At 41.2% G+C, this 18,443-nt stretch overlaps 1 protein-coding gene across 1 annotated transcript in view; it reads right to left on the minus strand.

The window, feature by feature from the left end:
* Positions 1-18,443, minus strand: part of Cfap44 (cilia and flagella associated protein 44) — a 62,275-nt gene that overhangs the window by 18,139 nt on the left and 25,693 nt on the right. Inside the window, exons 7-17 of the mRNA XM_045148024.1 lie at positions 17,297-17,513; positions 16,094-16,208; positions 13,628-13,792; positions 10,970-11,125; positions 10,131-10,178; positions 9,583-9,682; positions 9,033-9,127; positions 6,845-7,054; positions 5,910-6,020; positions 2,687-2,845; positions 1,328-1,561 (exon numbers count right to left, since the gene is read on the minus strand). Of these exons, the coding sequence (XP_045003959.1) occupies positions 1,328-1,561; positions 2,687-2,845; positions 5,910-6,020; positions 6,845-7,054; positions 9,033-9,127; positions 9,583-9,682; positions 10,131-10,178; positions 10,970-11,125; positions 13,628-13,792; positions 16,094-16,208; positions 17,297-17,513 (1,610 nt within the window). The remainder of the gene's footprint in view (positions 1-1,327; positions 1,562-2,686; positions 2,846-5,909; positions 6,021-6,844; positions 7,055-9,032; positions 9,128-9,582; positions 9,683-10,130; positions 10,179-10,969; positions 11,126-13,627; positions 13,793-16,093; positions 16,209-17,296; positions 17,514-18,443) is intronic.

Consider the following 18,443-nt stretch of genomic DNA (forward strand, 5'->3'; position numbering starts at 1 on the left):
TGCTGATGCCATAGTTTTCCCCTGCCATCGTGGTGCTTCCCCTCAAGTCTCTCTCTATCTATCTCTCTGCTTGCAAATAAACTGATTATGGTGGTAATAGATAGATGATAGATAGATAGATAGACAGACAGACAGACAGATAGGAAATGCTTCCAGATAAGACTAGAAAATGGATGCATGAAAGATCTACTTCTACCACAGTGAGATGCTCCTTGCTATTTACCTTCTTAATATCCATTTTCCCTTCTTATTCGCTAGTCTCAATTTTACTCAGGGTCTCAAAGACCACCTGAAAGCAACCCTATCCATGAACGTACATGTGCCACACACCCATATGTGTAAGAAGGAATCCACTGCATAGAGCTGCCATGCCAGCTCCTCTTTTCAGCCTCAACACACTCAGGTGGCGCACACTTTTAATCCCAGCTCTCAGGAGGCAGAGGCAGGAGGATCGCTGAATTTGAAGCCAGTCTGAGACTACATAGTGAATTCCAGGTCAGCCTGGACTAGAGTGAAAACAAAACAAAACCAAAGACTGAGCTAGAAATCCCTTTGCCTATCTACTCTATCCTGTTCACATTTGACCTTCCTAGTACAAGAACATTTGTCAGGAAGTGACAACAGATATAAGAGATTGTTAAGAAGACATAAAACAACTTCTTACATTAATTTATCAAAACTCACAACTACTATAGTCATTAAAAAATAAGTTCTTGGGGCTGGAGAGAGATGGCTTAGCGGCTAAGCACTTGCCTGTGAAGCCTAAGGACCCCGGTTTGAGGCTTGATTCGCCAGGACCCACGTTAGCCAGACGCATAAGGGGGCACACTCGTCTGGAGTTTGTTTGCAGTGGCTGGAAGCCCTGGCGCGCCCATTCTCTCACTCTCTCTGCCTCTTTCTCTCTCTGTGTCTGTCGCTCTCAAATAAATAAATAATTTTTAAAAATAAGTTCTTGGATTTGGGAAGACGACTCAGCAGCAAAAGGCACTTGTTTGCAAAGCCAGCTGGCCAAAGATCAATTCCCCAGCCACCTCCACAAAGGTGGTTACAAAGTGGACTAGCCTCTGTGATCCTAATGCCCTCCCACAGCAGAGGCAGAATCCAAAGCTCATAGGCAAGCTACAAGAGACCCCGTCTCAAAGAAAGTGGAACACAGAAACCTGTCCTGTGCACACACGTGTGCCCACATACACATAAATAAATAAATTCAGTGAATAAACTTATAAATAAATAAACCTTAACATATGAATAAGAATCTACTGGAGAAATCACAACCATATACTAGACTGAACTAGAATTAGGTAGAAATTAATACATTCCTACTCACCAGCGAAACCCAGAACTTCCCTGGTTCAGAGTAAAAACCACACAGGATAGGGGAAGGGATGGGTGGAATGAAGATTTCAGGTAACTCTTCTTCCTCTTCTTCCTCCTCTCCTTCCTCCTCCGGGAATTCTATTCCTTCATCTTCTGCTCTCTCGTCCAACAGCTTCCTCCTCTCTTCCTTTTTCTTCTCCTTCAGCTCCTTTTGTTTTGCTCTTTTTTCCACCTCTATGGACCTCTTTGCACAGGGAAATTAAATAAACATCAACAAAACAGAACTTTTCACCCAGCACCCTTGAAGGCAGAGGTAGGAGGAGGGCTATGTGTTTGAGGCCAGCCTGAGACTACATGGTGAAATCCAGTCCAGCCTGGGTTACAGCGAGACCCTACCTCAAAAAAGAAACAGAAGAAAAAACTGTCCCTTTTTTTCCCCACTGTTGAGCATGATAAAGAGAGCAAAAGGAAGAGGGTTCTAGAAAAACTGGAGTGCCCTAATGTAACAATTACCATTTGCACATAGTTATCATCTGGAGGAATATCATTTAAATTCATATCAATGCCTATCATTTCTGTTTTATCCCTTGATACCAGCTTTATACTAGTTATTTTATCATTCTTTCCTAAAAGAGAAGCAAACAGTGCTTTTTCTCAGAGTCTGTTGCTCCCAACCTAGGAACTAGGTGGACTCAAAAAGTGAGGAAAGTCATTTTCAACTTCTGTAACACTGTGTTTAGACCTTATTATATAGCAATTTTCCATCTTAAAAGTCCCCCAACAATGGTACACCCCCTCTGTTCATGCCTCAGAATTATCTTCCTAATTTATACGATCTCATTGCATCAATCCTTTTTTTTTTTTTAATCTAAAACTCCTAAGGGATCTCGGTGGCTTAAATGGACATGGCTTGCTGGCATGTAAGGAACACCTCGCTCTGGCCAAAGACTACTGCCACATCTTTACCACACTGCAAACTGCCATTTCACCAGCCCAGTCTTTGTGTCCTAGAAACACTGAGGAGGTCCACAATACTGGCTTCCCTCAGAACGTTCTCCTGCTTTCATCCTACTCTTTCCCTTTTATTCCTTGCAGAGTTATCCCCATGTTCCTAGGAAATGTCACTCCCACGTGGCCATATTTGACTTCCGCTCTCCTCCGTCAGTGTCATCTTCTGCACACTCCCAAAATTCTGGGCTTTGCATTTGATTTTTTTGTATTCGTGACTGCCTCCTACTGCCCAGTTAGAAGCTTTGTCAGCTCATGGTCTGTTTTATTCTCCTTTGTACTCTCCAGCACTGGGTAGATGACATGCCATGTTCTAATGAAAGGAAAACTGAGGAGGGAATATTTCAAGAATATTTCATACCAGAATCTTAGATTTGATACTTGAGAAGTGGAAACACCTTATGTCCATGTCATGGATTTCATAGGAAACTAAGTCATGATTGTCTTCTTCCCTGATGTTTGGATAAGGAGCTTCAAGAACATAGCCATTCTCACAGATAATCAGTAAAGTACTTTCAGGCTAAAAAAAACAAAGATTCAGCGTATCACTTACATGTAAGTAAATTTTTACAAGCATAGTTCAAAGAGATTATAAACAAAGAAAAATATAGTAGGCATATATAATTTTAAATTTTATTTTAAAAAGATACTTAGGGGCTGGGGAGATGGCTTAGTGGTTATGCGCTTGCCTGTGAAGCCTAAGGACCCCAGTTCAAGGCTCAATTCCCCAGGACCCATGTTACCCAGATGCACAAGGGGGTGCATGCGTCTGCAGTTCATTTGCAGTGGCTGGAAGCTCTGGTGCACCAATTCTCTCTCTCTATCTACCTCTCCCTCTGTCTGTCGCTCTCAAATAAATAAATAAAAATAAACAAAAAAATTAAAAAGATACTTAGCTCCTCACTGAGTTATTGTCAATAATCCTAATTATTAATAATTATAATATCATTAGGACTAGTTAATAATTTTTGCATAGCTATTAATTATTAAGCTACTTACTAAATTGTATTTAGGTTTGTTTGCTTTATAGATGCCATATATATCTCCTGAGCTAACATGTGACTATGAAACCTGTTAAGCAGAATGCTCTAATTAAAAATGTTGAGGAAGGGTTGGAGAGATGGCTTAGTGGTTAATGTGAATGCCTGCAAAGCCTAAGGACCCTTGATTCCCCAGAACCCACATAAGGCAGATGCACAAGGTGGCACATGCATCTGGAGTTCATTTTCAGTGGCTAGAGGCCCTGGTGTATCCATTCTCTCTCTCTCTCCCCCCCCCAAATAACTAAATATTAAAAAAAGAAATGTTGAGGAAAATCTATGGTATGTGGATGGCATATCAACTCTGTCTCCTTTGACAATGCATCCTATCTTCTGTCTTCTGGAATTTCTTTAAAAGGTGAATGCTCCCCAGGTCTTTGTCCTCCTTCCTCATCTCCTCTCTCTCTCTCCTTTTAAGTATTCTCCAGGAAATCTTGAAGCCTCCATGTGGTGGTTTGAATGAAATGTCCCCCATAGGCTCATGTATTTTGAACACTCAACCCCCAGATGGGGGCAGTTTGAGAATGTTGTAGGGCCTTTGGAGGTGAAGACTTGCTGGAGGAAGTGTGTCACTGGGAGTGTTTTTGGGCAATTATCATGGAAATCAAGATAAAAGCTATCTCATTGACACAGAGACCTTCCTCACCCACTTGCCTCCTGCCAACCACCTTGGATTCCTGGTCAACACTGGCTTGTTTGCAATTTTGCATCTATGTGAAGGATTGAAGGATGTGTACAATGTTGTCTGTAGTGATATGAGAATTCCTGCTTCATACACAGCTTCTTCTGTGTGTTCATTCCCCTCACTGGGAGCACCTGTACCCACCTTCTCTCTAATTTGCATTTTTCTTCCTTTAGAAGAAATACTGCTTTTTACTGTTTAGTGAGTACACTTGTTTCTACTAAGAGACAATGAATATTAGCTGATTAATTTTTTTTAAATTTTTACTTACGGGCTGGAAAGATGGCTTAGTGATTAAGGCATTTGCTTAAGAAGCCAAATGACCCAGGTTCAATTATCCCAGGACCCACATAAGCCAGATGCACAAGGTGGCACATGCGTCTGGAGTTTGTTTGCAGTGGCTGGTGGCCCTGACATGCCCATGGTCCTCTCTTTCTCTCTCTCTCTCTCCTCTCTTCTCTCTATCTCTCTCTGCTTGCAAATAAATAAATTAAAATTAAAATTGAATTTTACTTACTTGCCCATGTGTGTGTATGTGATATGTTATAATTGCCAGGATCTCATGCCACTGCCAATACATGCCAATATATGGGTGGCTGGAAAATTGAACCCATACTGGCAGGCTTTGCAAGCAAGCACCTTTTACCACTGAGCTATCTCAAGCCCTTTTATTTAATTTAATTTTTTTAAATTTTTATTTATTTATTTGCAAGCAGAGAGAGAGAGACAGATATAGTAAACAGAGATAAACAGCGAGAGAATGGGCATGCCAGGGCCTCTAGCCACTGTAAGTGAACTTCAGACACATATGTCCCCTTGTCTTACGTGGATACTGGGGCATCAAAGCTGGGTCCTTTGGCTTTGCAGACAAGAGCCTTAACTGAGAAGCCATCTCTCCAGTCCCCTCCCCTTTTTGTTTTATTTTAAAAAGATTTTTCAGATGACACTAACATAATCTTTAGCCCTTTCCTTTGGAGGAGCTTAAAGTGAGTCCTAAAAATGCTGTCCCTATGCAGTTTCTCAGTCTAGTTATCATGGGACACCTGACAGCAAGCACTTGGTTAGACCATCAGTATTTAGAGGGAAAGGTCCCACACTCACAGCTAGTAAGTCAGCCATTGAAGGAGATTAGTTATTAATACTGCATGACCAGTTGTTAGAAAAGAAGCAGTGGAAAATTCGATGAGGAAGCTGAGGTAGACTGGGAGTGGAAAAAAAGTAAGGAAATAAAGAAGAGGAAAAGAATGTTCAGATCTAACCATGAGCCTCTGAGTGATGAATCAGTCCAAGTCAAGCTTTCTGACATGCTGGGTTTCTGGTCTAAAGTCACTATTCTTTTTTTTTTTTTAATTATTTATTTATTTATTTGAGAGCGACAGACACAGAGAGAAAGACAGATAGAGGGAGAGAGAGAGAATGGGCACGCCAGGGCTTCCAGTCTCTGCAAACGAACTCCAGACGCGTGCGCCCCCTTTGTGCATCTGGCTAACGTGGGACCTGGGGAACCGAGCCTCGAACCAGGGTCCTTAGGCTTCACAGGCAAGCGCTTAACCGCTAAGCCATCTCTCCAGCCCTAAAGTCACTATTCTTGAGGCAACACCTGATATAATCCTGTGCCCTGAGAGGAGACTGTGGCTGACTAGGGTATAGAAAATAAAAAACTGTGGCAAGGGGAGCACTGAGCTCTTGATGGGCGCTCAGCTGAGAGAACTCAGCACTAGTCACTTGTATTTTCTGTTACCATCTTCCTGCTCCCCCCCACCACCACCACTGAAGACCAAGGGCCTGTCTAACACTTCCACCTGCTCTTCTCTAGCTACCAGAGATGGAGAGGTGGGCTTGAGACAGATGCTATAACTTACATGAGATAATGAGGACCACTCTAACTGGCAAACTGGCCCAGGAGTATTAATATAACCAATCGGTTTATAATCCAGTTCCACATCAAAAAAGAAGACAGTGCAATCTTTACTCTAGAACAACAACAACAAAAAAAAAACCCACTGAATGTAAACTACCATGAAATCTAGTTCATATAGTACAATAATTTAATGTCATATAGTTCATCAAATTTGTTCTTATATATGCAATGGTCATATATCCCAGATTAATCTAAAAAATTATGGTAAATATTTGCTTCATTTTCCCTGTTTCAGTGGTGTTTCCAAAAATGTCATCATTGTATTTGCACATAAAGTTAATTCACAATTCTACAGTATAAAAGCTCACCTCTTAATACATGTAAAATTTATAGTTACTTTTTCATCAATGGGAGACTTTTGCTTTGGTTTAGTTTAGTGTTTGGAGGTACTAGGGACCAAACCAGGGACTCTTGCATGCTAGGAAATAACTCTACCACTGAACTACAACCCCAACCTATGGAAGTTCTAGTTAAGAATATAGTGATTATAATGAATGCATCTAGCATGGTTCCCAGTTAAAATTTTCTATTCATTTTAAAATAAGCATTAAAAGTTAATTTATGTAATTAGTTAAAAATGCTATACACAGCTGGGCATGGTGGCACACACTTTAATCCCAGCACTTGGGAGGCAGAGGTAGGAGGATTGTGAGTTCAAGGCCACCGTGAGACTCCACAGTGAATTCCAGGTCAGCCTGGGCTAGAGTGAAACCTTACCTCGAAAAACAAACGAAACAAAACAAAAATGCTATGCACAGACCACACTGAAAAATATGCATGCAAAGGAATTGAAATATTAATTAATCTCAGTGGACTTCGAAGGCAATTTTAAGCATGAAATTTTAAGGGGAAACGAGAGGGCAATGTCTCACTTACCCCTGTGGCTAGGATTTCTCCATCTCGTTCATAAGCTAAGGCAGTGACCATGGCATTGTGTGGTTTGAAGACCTGCTTCAAATATAACTCAGCATCTGAAACCTTCTTCCGTCCTGCAAAAACTGCGAGTCCTTTGGGATCATAAAGTTCAAGGATCCGAACAACACCATCCTGGAATCCTGCAATGATTTGTCCTCCAGAGTAGCTTACCTTTGAAAAAAGAATAATAATTTAAATGTACAAGTTCTGAATTGAGTCAAGAAATCTGTATTACATACACACACAGAATAAATAACAGTACATTTTATTTAGACTTGGATCATTTAACAATTGGCTTCCCTTTGTACCATAATATATGGTTCTGGGATGACTCATGGGAAGAAATGAAATTTATCACTTTTCTGCTTGCTTAATTTCAGCTTATGTAATGTTAATATTAAATCGAAATAAATTTAGAGCAAACCTCGAAAACCTTACTAAGCGTGCAAATGTACCTGTAATTGAAGAGGCAGTGGAAGTGTCATGATAAAGGGCAAAGAGCAGTGACATGGCACGTGGTCTTGGCGTGTGGTGACAGCTGAAGCAAGAGCAGGGCACACAGCCAGAGAGGAAAGACCTGCAGAGGAAGGGGTCCTCAGTGTGCCCGCAGGGAAGTCTACGGGGGACTGCACCCAGGAGACCATGCCTGTCCTAAGCAGTAAAGCATGTTGTCTGGAGTCTTCCAGAAAGGCAAGGCAATAGGCAGAAGGGGGATTCCAATGCAAGTGCAATGTACATAGGATCATTAGCGGGGATATGAGGCTAAAACTAATCTATGAACATCATACAGTGTGTGGTTGTGGCTTGAGTCTGTAATGTTCCCCATATGCTAAGGTATTTGAATTCCTTCCAGTGAGTGGCAGTGTTTGGTGAGGTTGTGGGACATTTGAGAGGTGGGACCTAGCTTCAGGAAGTGGTCTTTTGGAAGGAAAGTCATACTTCCTGTCTGACCTCTGCTTCTTGAGCCATTCCAATGTGAGTAGGTTCCCACCCTCACAAGGGCCACACCTCCCCACCGTCATGGACTATAACCTTTTAATCCCAGCACTCTGGAGGAAGAGAGGCAGGAGGATCACTGTAAATTCAAGGCCATCCTGGGGCTACAGAGTGAGTTCCAGGTCAGCCTGGGCTAGAGTGAGACCCTACCTCAGAAAAAAAAGTTTCTCTCTGTATTTCTCTCTTTCTGTCTGTGTGTGTGAGTGACTGCCCATGTCAATGGAGTATGGTACAAGTGGCAGCTTGACTTTTGAGGCTAGGTTATGAAAGACCAGTTTCTAGCTCTAGAAGTCCTGAGCTACCTATGAGCCTGCTTGGAATGCTTCCAGGCTGTAATGGCACCCAACCAGACAGAGGTTCGGAAGCAAACTCTCTTTCAGCAGTCCAGCTTTACTTCAAGTAAAGTCACAGCCCTGTGACCAAGAAGTCTGAGGATTATTCCAGACCCCACCAGGACTTCCTAGCTGAGGGCCAGGCACCTGAGACACAAAACCATCCACCGGTGATTTCATCTGTCTGAATTTGCAACTCAAAAAGCATTTGAGCTAAATAAAGTATCTGTTGTTTTATGAAACTATGCTTTGGTATATGTTAAAGTTCTCCATCAAAAAAATAGAAACTATACTTTGGGATAATTTACTACACAGTAGTTGGTAATTGAAAAACTCCCTGTCCCTAACCACATTTTTGCCATATATGACAATATATATTAAATATTTTACTTATTTATTTGGTTTATAGTCCATCTCTGCCTTCCTCCCACTAACACATGGGATGAACCTATAATAGAAAATAACATGATTTCTACCATGTTCAAGCTAATAAAGTACAATTCTTTTTTTCTCTTTCTTTTCTTTTTCCTTTTTCTTTTTTTGGTTTTTTTTGTTTGTTTGTTTGTTTGTTTTTTTGAGGTAGGTTCTCACTCTAGCTCAGGTTGACCTGGAATTCACTCTGTAATCTCAGGGTGACCTCAAACTCATGGCGCTCCTCCTACCTCTGCCTCCCGAGTGCTGGGATTAAAGGTGTGCACCACCACCCCCGGCCAATTCTTATTCTTCTCTACATTTTTAAGCCAGAAAATATCCAAAAATAACATTGATACATTTTATTTTCCAATAGTTCTAATAGAAGTTCATCATACCCATAAACTTACTGTTTGAGGTACCCACGTGATGGCAGTACCTCCTTGCTTGAATTTCATTTGAACCAAAGTATTTTTGCTAGCCAAATCATGGACTCTAAAAGAACCTGTAAAAAGACAGTTTTAAAAGAAATAAACTATTAGCATAACAGCGCTTAAAATAATCTTGCAATCAGTTTTTACATGTTGAGCATTATAGCAAGAAACCTAACAACTGACAGTCCAACGGCCTTTTTAAAATGAAAACTATGGGCTGGAGAGATGGCTTAGCAATTAAGGTGCTTGCCTGGGACGCCTAAGGACCCATGTTTTTGACCCTCCAGATCCCACATTAGCCAGATGCACAAAGGTGAGGCAAGTGCAAAGCCACATATGACCACTAGGCGGTGCAAGTGTCTGGAGTTCGATTGCTTATAGGTGCCGCGTGCTCTGCTACCTCTACTCTGTGTCTCACGTAGGCATGTCCAGACCTCTCCCAGGGGCTTTTAATCACACATGCTGAGAAGGATATTGAAAAAGCAAAATAAGGCTAGATATCACTTCTCAACGAGTTCCCACTTACAGTCCAAGGCGGTGGTAACCATAAGGTAAGTGAGAGGAGAAACAGCCATGGCTTCGATGGGTCCAGAATGGAAGGAGAAGAGGCATTCTGGATCCTGGGTCTGAGAACAGATACCGAGACAGAGGAACGCAGAATTAAGGTCAAGCTTAAAGAAAGGAAAGTAGACGCCTACGACATACATCTGATTTAATTTGCAAGGAGATAAACAATGGCAAGGTAGGCTACAAAGAGTACTGGACTTTGGAATAAGGAAAACTCAATGGAGTCTCAGACCGCTTAATGACTGTAATTTTGCACAGTTCCCATCAAATGTCAGTTTCCATGTCTTCATCTGTAAAATGTGTCGATGACAGATCAACAGAGGAGCTGAGAGGACTGCAGGAGAGCATGTAAATGAAACTCCATATGTTCATGAGAAGTATAGTGCATAATAAGAAAGATCTATTTTATTTGATGGGAACAATTAACATGGAGGAAGATGGGGTATCTGAAAGAATACCAAAGGCTTCCACTGTAACAGGAGAAAATAAGAAAAATAGGCAACTTACAATGTTTGAAAAACTAAGGTCAAGCTTCCATATGGCTCCACTGGCATCCTAAAAATTTAAACAGACAGTAAGATTTCATCAGTTTTTTAACTTCCATCAAAGTAAAATTTTTCTTCCTGGGGCCTATATAAAATAAGGACAAACAATAACATAAAAACTTATATGTGTTATGAGTATGATTGACAGCTGTTAAAAGCAACATCTAGGCTGGAGAGGTGGCTTAGAAGTTAAGGTGCTTTCCTGCAAAGCCAAAGGATCCCAGTTCGATTCTCCAAGACCCACGTAAGCCAGATGCACAAGGGGGTGCATGTGTCTGGAGTTCATTTGCAGTGGCTGGAGGCCCTGGCATTCTCTCTCTCTCTCTCTCTCTCTCTCTCTCTCTCTCTCTCTGTTTCTCTCCCTCTTTCTTTCTCAAATAAATAAATAAATAAAATATACTTTAAAAAAATTTTAAATGCTGGGCATGGTGGTGAGTGCCTTTAATCCCAGCACTTGGGAGGCAGAGATAAGAAGATTGCCATGAGTTCAAGGCCACCTGAGACAACATAATGAATTTCAGGTCATCCTGAGCTAGAGCAAGACCCTATCTCGAAAAAGCAAAACAAAAATAACAACAACAACAACAAAAGTAACATCTATACATTTTAGACAATAATACCACAATCAACAAAGAAATTTCATAATAATTGATTTTCAATGCAGGCAATCAATTTAAACTGCTATTTTAATTTTATGTCTGGGTATATTTAAAGGGCTTGTAATGTGCATGGTGGCTCATGCCTTTAATCTCAGCACTCAGTAAATTTAAAGAACTAAGACCAAAAAGAAGTGCAACACACCTGAGCCAACCAAAAGTTATTTCCAATTTCATTCATTTTGATCATTGAGAAGAGATTGACATTCTTGTTAACTTGAAGCTCATTAATGGGTTCGATCTCCAACAATCCAGTTTCATCTACAACGTCAGCAGTGTCTATTGTCTCAAAGTCCCAAATCTTGTAAAATTAATGAGAAAATATTTTAATCAAGCAATTGTTTTACTTATCTTGTAAGTCAGAAAAGGCTCAAATTTTCCTCAAGTCATTTCTTCTTATTTCATAAAAATATACAATGACTAGATGCAATTACAATACCTTCAAAGTTCAACCCCAAATTTTACTCTGAACTGAGTTATAAGAAATTATTAAATTTTTGTTTTCATTTATGGAGATTAGTGAGAAAATACTGTCTTGCACAGGCACTTTAATTTGTCACAAATAAGCTTTATTTCAAGATTTCTACCATGTCTACCAGATCCCGGTTCAATTCCCCAGGACCCACGTTAGCCAGATGCACAAGGTGGCACATGCGTCTGGTGTTCGTTTGCAGTGGCTGGAGGCCCTGGTGCACCCATTCTCTCTCTGTCTATCTCTCTTTTTCTCAAATAAATACAATATACTAAAAAAATAAAAAATAAAAGGTCATAAGGAGTAAATAGTTCAATTGTTTATCAAGACACTATAATTAGCTTTCTTTTTGTGCTGAAAGACTCCAGGAAGGAAAATATACCTGCTTCTTTCAGAATAAATAAAACAGGTGATTACTCTATTAAAATGCTTTACTTCCTTAATATCAGTTTATTCTATTAGAAAATATTTTTCGTCCTTAATACCAGTTTATCTGCTGCTGTCTCAGATAAGCATTGAAATTTCTTGGGAGGGGAGTCCACATGATTACAAGAAAATGAGAGAGGACGCTGTCATCTCTCCATAACAGAGACTCACAAGGATTTGTCCTGTGAAGTACCAGAGCTCACCCTAAACGCACCTGCGGATACCCGGCCATGTTATCCTGGGCAGAACAAATCAGACTTTGGGAACCTAACTCTCTGGAGGGAGACTGTTGTCTCACGGATTAGCTGATGAGGCGGGGAGGGTCATATTCTAGAAGCAGTCAGATGCCTGCAAAGCCAGGGTGGGTTTTCCCTATGGGGTTTACAAGGGAAGGACAGAGGGGAGGAGGACAGACTGTGAATGGGGAAGCAAGTTTTAAAAGTTATGTACTTGTGAAGAGGTCCTCAAAAATGTTAGTTGCTAACTCTTGAAGTTTTTCTCCCACTTGGTATTTGGACACTGGGTATTTTGGGGTGACATATATTTTGGGAAGATAATGAATATAATATATGACAAAATGAGGGAGATGGAAGATTCTCAGAGCAATACATGAAATCTACCTCAAAAAAATTTTTTTAAATGCAATCTTACTGCGATAAACCTTCTTAAAAACTGTCAAGAGAATAGTACCACTACCTTAAGGAAGGCCCTGGAAGGAACATGTACCGAGAGGCTACAAGAGAAACCACCAGAGTATGGGAAGGCTAACAGTAGTGGGGGCAGAATACCTAGTCACAGAAGGTAACACTCGGGGTGGACATGAGAAGGCTTGTGACACACAATGACAAAGAAGACAATTTCCAGCCTCACCCAGGCTTCAAGCAGAGTGGCATTCCATTCACGAGACAGGAGAGCTCCTTAGCACAGGGAGCGTGGACAGAAAAGCACATGCAGAAAACTCTGCAGGATATTTCCAATTGGTATCCTCAGTATAAAATAGTGACAGGCATATGTGGGTATGCATGATGTGTGGGTGGGTGTGTGTTCACATGGACACGTGTGTGTCATAGCCTGGTGTGGAGGTCAGAGGATAACTTCAGGCATTGATCAGTGCCTTCTACTTTGTTTGAGTCAGGGTATCGGGAATCCCCACTGCACTCCCTCGCCAGGTGAGCTGACTCCCGAGTTTCCAGGGATTCGCTCATCGCCCCCTCCCATCTTGCACTGGGAGTGGGCTGGCATGACCGACGACCCTCATGCGGCCACATCTGTCTTCACTGGGCTCTGGGGATGTGAACTCCCAGGCCCTCCTGCTCAGCAAGCACTAGACCCACTAAGCCTTCTTACGAGCCCCAGCATTTTCACTCTAAGAAAACTACCCATTCATACTGGGCATTTTGAAAGGACACATGTTTAGTGTGTATGCTGTGTGATGGGTTTTACTTCAATAACTAACAATAAAATGAGAGATCACTTCATAGTTTCAGTGATAAGATGAAGTAAATTAATTTGAACAAAAATGTAATTATTGGGCTAGAAAGATGGCTTAGCAGTTAAGGCATTTGTTTGCAAAGCCTAAAGACCCATGTTTGCCAATCCAGATCCTGCGTAAGCCAGACGCACAAAGGTGAGGCAAGCACAAGGTCACACATGCCCACTAGATGATGCAAGCATCTGGAGTTTGATTTCAGTGGCTGAGGCCCTGGTGTGCCAATTCTCTCTCTGTGTCTGTGTCTCTGTCTCTCTCTCTCTAAAAATAAAAAAAATTAAATGTAATTATTGTCTATATGAGATGCATTATTTAAAATGAGTCTTCAAAGTACATTACCGTTAACCTCCTTCACAAAATGACCTTTAAAGAAATAAAACTCTGACATGTTTCTGTCCGTGTATCAGCAAGCTTACCCTGACACACCCATCTGACCCGGCAGTGATGACTTCGCCCTCATCCAGCATTATCTGGTTAATGGGACCCTGGTGACAACACTTCATTCCAGTTCGGCAGAGCTCGACTTTGATGAGGCTGCCTTCCCAAAGCAGCAGGTTGCCCCATTCTGACCCCGAGAGTACCTGACAATGTGAAGAAAGAAATGTGCATTAAAATCAGCAAACTGGAGCTGGAGAGATGGCTTGGCAGTTAAGGTACTTGCCTGCAAAGCCTAACCACCCAGGTTCAATTCCCTAATACATATGGACAGGTGGCACATGCATCTGGAGTTCATTTTCAATGGCTGAAGGCCCTGGCACACCACTCTCTCTCTCTTTCTCTATCTCTCTCTCTCTCTGATTGCAAAAAATAAAAATATTTTTAAAAAATCAATAAATCTATGTATTTGTGTCTCAGATGGTAGGTGAGGGTCATTTTATATAATTTATTTTATTTATTTAATTGAAAGAAAAAGAAGCAGAGAGAGAGAAAAAAAAATGGGCACACCAGTGCCTCTAGCCACTGCAAACAAACTCCAGAAGCATGTACCAGCTTGTGCATCTGGCTTTCCATGGGGACTGGGGAATCAAACCTGGGTCTTTAGGCTCTGCAAGTAAGTGCCTTAACCGCTAAGCCATCTCTCCAACCTGAGTGTCATTTTTAAAGATCATTTTTCTTGAGTATGAAAGATGAAAGTTTGAATATGGAAAAATAAGAATGTAGTAATGGAAACCTATCACCTAAGACACAACCACTAATCACATATTGATGTATTTTCTGTTAGTATTATGCACAGTTTAACATCATTGTGATTGGGCTGTGTATAACTGATGATTTTTCACATATGTACATAGTACATTTTTTGTGCATCTCTTAGGAATTTTTGATCACAATTAGAGACACAGTTAAAATCTCTGATAGATAAGATAGAATTTAACCAGTACCCACTCTAGCCCAGGCTGACCTGGAATTCACTATGGAGTCTCAGGGTGGCCTCAAACTCATGACAATCCTCCTACCTCTGCCTCTCAAGTTCTGGGATTAAGGCATGTGCCACCACGCCCAGCACTATATATGCCATTTTTTTGAATTGAGACTATTCCATCAGTTAGATTACCAGACAAGTTGGTTTCTCTTTTAGAAAATACATATGTGTGTGTTATTAGCTATGCACACACCTTTAACCCCAGCACTCCGGAGGCAGAGGTAGGAGGATTGCCATGAGTTCAAGGCCACCCTGAGACTCCACAGTGAATTCCAGGTTAGCCTGGGCTAGAGTGAGACCCTACTTTGACAAACCAAAAAAAAAAAAAATGTTATTTATTTGTGTGGGGTAGGCGGGGGGGGGGTGGAGGTAGGTGCCAGGACCTCTTGCCACTGCACACAAACAGCAGAAACTTGCACAACTCTCTGTGTCCATTTATAGGAGTGGCTTGGTAATCAAGCCCAGACCAGGAGGTTTTGCAAGCAAGTGCCTTTAACCGCTAAGCCATCTTCCCAGCCCCTCCATTTGGTTTCTTACAGTAATATTTGTGTGTTGGCATTTTCTTATAACAGTTGCCTACAGATAATACAGTATTCTACTATGAGACCCAACGAAACACCAAAGGAAAACTGATTCTAATTAAGCATCATTTCAGGGACTATAAGAACAGAAAAAGTGAACAGGGATGGTACACAATAAGCCAGAAGATTCCAGGTGTGGGGTTGCAGGTGCCACTGGAAAGCAGCTCTGTCTTTCTGAACCACAAAAGTACAAGAAAAACAAAAGTCACAGAGAAAATCTTTTGGGCACCATGACAAAATGCGAACAACCACAGAGAACAGGGGAAAGGTAAGTGACACAAATGATTGCAATTCCATGACATACATAATTAAAAACAACAAGCATATCACTATGCTAATAATTTATGAAATTAAGAATGCTTACATTCTTTAAATATGGATATAATATTTAAAATGAAACAGGAAATGGTATATACCTGTGGATTATGACTGTTATTATAATTCATATTTATATATTATAATTTATATCATATATAAATATTATATGTAAAATATTATTATTATTATTTATATAAATAATTTAGCCTCAACTGACAACCTGGAAAAGTTAAAGTTTCACTACATTTGTAATTATAATATCTGTTGTTAATATTGACAGAACTTCATAGGGCATGTGGTTTTTTGACAGAGAAAGAGGGAGGGAGAGAGAATGGGCACACCAGGGCCTCCAGCCACTGCAAACAAACTCCAGATGTGTGCACCCCCTTGTGCATCTGACTAACGTAGGTCCTGGGGAGTCAAACCTGGGTCCTTTGGCTTTGCAGGCAAATGCCTTAACCGCTAAGCCATCCCTCCAACCCTAGGCATGTGAGATTTTTGTGTTAAGCATGTTTTCATATGTGCACAGTCCACAACTGTACCATAGTGACTGCTCTCACCTTCCCATCCGGGAGCTCCGTGTAGCCTTCTATATCACTCGTGGATGTTTTGCCAAATCGACCTAGTGATCCTTGCAGCTTGAGACCAGTGAATGTGAAAGCCATTTCCCAGAACCTGCAAGCAAGAAGGAAGACTCCAATGTGCCAATGAAATGAGTTTTGCTTATTTTTATTTTAATGTGACCCACACATATTTTATAATCACATGCAATTTCATTGATTCATTTGATTAATGCATGGTATTGACTGCCTGCCAGGCATACAGCACTGGGCGCAAACTTTCTGTGCCCTCATGGACCTTGTATTTTGGGTTGCGCTGTTTGAAGCAGTCATCACTACCCACAAGTAAATATTTGGATTTAAACCTAAGGTCATTAGCAAATTAATTAAACAAAATTAAGAATTTAATGTTTCTGCCAGTATAGGCCATTTCAGGGATGACACTGGGAAAAGTGGAGTTGAAGCTGTCAACCTGAGATCACGATTCTGCTACAGTTTAGTACTGAGCATCCTTTATCAGGAATGGCTGTGCTGATTCCTGTCTTACAGATCAAGGCTGAGCTGCTACAAACAAGAAATAGTCATATGAAAGCTTACTACATATTTCTAAATCCCCACAAATGTTAGTTAAGACACTATGTGAACTGTTTGAGGAGGTGGGGCCTACAAGAAGGCAGCGAGCAAAATTTAAAAGCCTTTCTTTTATCTGTTGTTATTCTTTGGAAATAAAATCCCATATACCAAATTAGAAAAGGCGCATGACTAGTTCATTTTAAAAAAACAATAGATGGCAGGGCTGGAGAGATGGCTTAGCAGTTAAGCACTTGCCTGTGAAGCCTAAGGACCTCAGTTCAAGGCTCGATTTCCCAGGACCCACGTAAGCCAGATGCATAAGGTGGTGCATGTATCTGGAGTTTGTTTGCAGTGGCTGGATGCCCTGGTGCACCCATTCTCTCTCTCTCTCTCTCTCTCTCTCTCTCTCTCTCTTTCTCTCTCTCTCAGCCTCTTTCTCTGTCTGTTGCTCTCAAATAAATAAATTAAATTAAATAAATATAAAAACAATACACATTGAAGTCATCTTAATTTTAACAAAAGCAAGATAGATTCTTGAGATGGGTTCTCAAGCATGAACTTTAGGACAAAATGTGTCTCAGAGAAGCCAAAAGATTGGACGTTGGCATCCCTGTTGGTCACCCGACCTACTTGATGTGGCCTACTCCTGACGTAGTAAGCTGCTCTTCATTTTCCGGATTGAAAGTGACCTTAAAAACATCCTGAGAGAAAGCCTTTGTCCTCAGTGTGGGTTGTTCTTCCTTCCAGTCCCAGATGGTCAGTGTGTAATCAGGGTTGCTGCCAACAGAGGCCAGCAAGGTTCCATCGTCGTTGAAGTCCACGTAGGCATAGGCCTTCTCGGTCCCATCTGCAAGGAGTCAAATAGACAAGAGACAGAAGCCAGGGCGCGGTGGGGCACAAGGCTGAGGCAGAGAATCGTGAGCACATGTGAGGCACTGACTCCTGTCTCAAAACAGAGCGGGTTTGGAGGGAGGGCCAGGGAAGAAGAGAGACTATATCCCTTTGGTGACATGTATTAATGCAAGGATGTCAAGAACCGCCTAAATGAGCAACTCCAAAGTCACTTGTCATTCTTGGCTTGAGAGTGGATTATATGACCTAAGGGGGAGAGGGTAGGAAGAAATCACAATCGTGTTCTAGGAAACAAACACGGTACATATTCAACCTTGTGAAGGAAGAGGAACGTAAACATAAACAGCAGAGTGAAATCAATGTACAGTTTAAAAATTATCACTGAAAGACTCCCAAAGCAAAAACTATTAAAATTCATTATACAGCCTGGTGTGGTGGCGCACATCTTTAATCCCAGGACTCAGGAAACAGAGTTAGGAGGATCGCCGCCGAGAGTTTGAGGCCACCCTGAGACTACATAGTGAATTCCAGTCACCCTGAGCTAGAGTGAGACCCTACCTCAAACTCCCCCCAAAAAAAAATCATTATAAAAAAATAGAGCTGTAAGATAGCCATGATGATTCATTTTATACATCAACCTGGCTAATTTGTAATAACCACTTATTTAAGCAGCAATGAGGATGTGCTGGAAAGGTATCCTTCAAATGTGACTGATACTTTTTAAAAGTGACTTATTTATTTATTTTTATTTTATTTTATTTTATTTTATTGGTTTTTTGAGTTGGGTCTCACTGTAGCCCAGGCTGACCTGGAATTCACTACGTAGTCTCAGGCTGGCCTTGAACTCATGGTGTTCCTCTTACCTCTGGCTCCCAAGTGCTGGGATTAAAGGCGTGCACCACTATGCCCTGCTGTGACTGTTATT

The sequence above is a fragment of the Jaculus jaculus genome, chromosome 4, assembly GCF_020740685.1.
Source record: "Jaculus jaculus isolate mJacJac1 chromosome 4, mJacJac1.mat.Y.cur, whole genome shotgun sequence".
NCBI lineage: Eukaryota > Metazoa > Chordata > Mammalia > Rodentia > Dipodidae > Jaculus > Jaculus jaculus.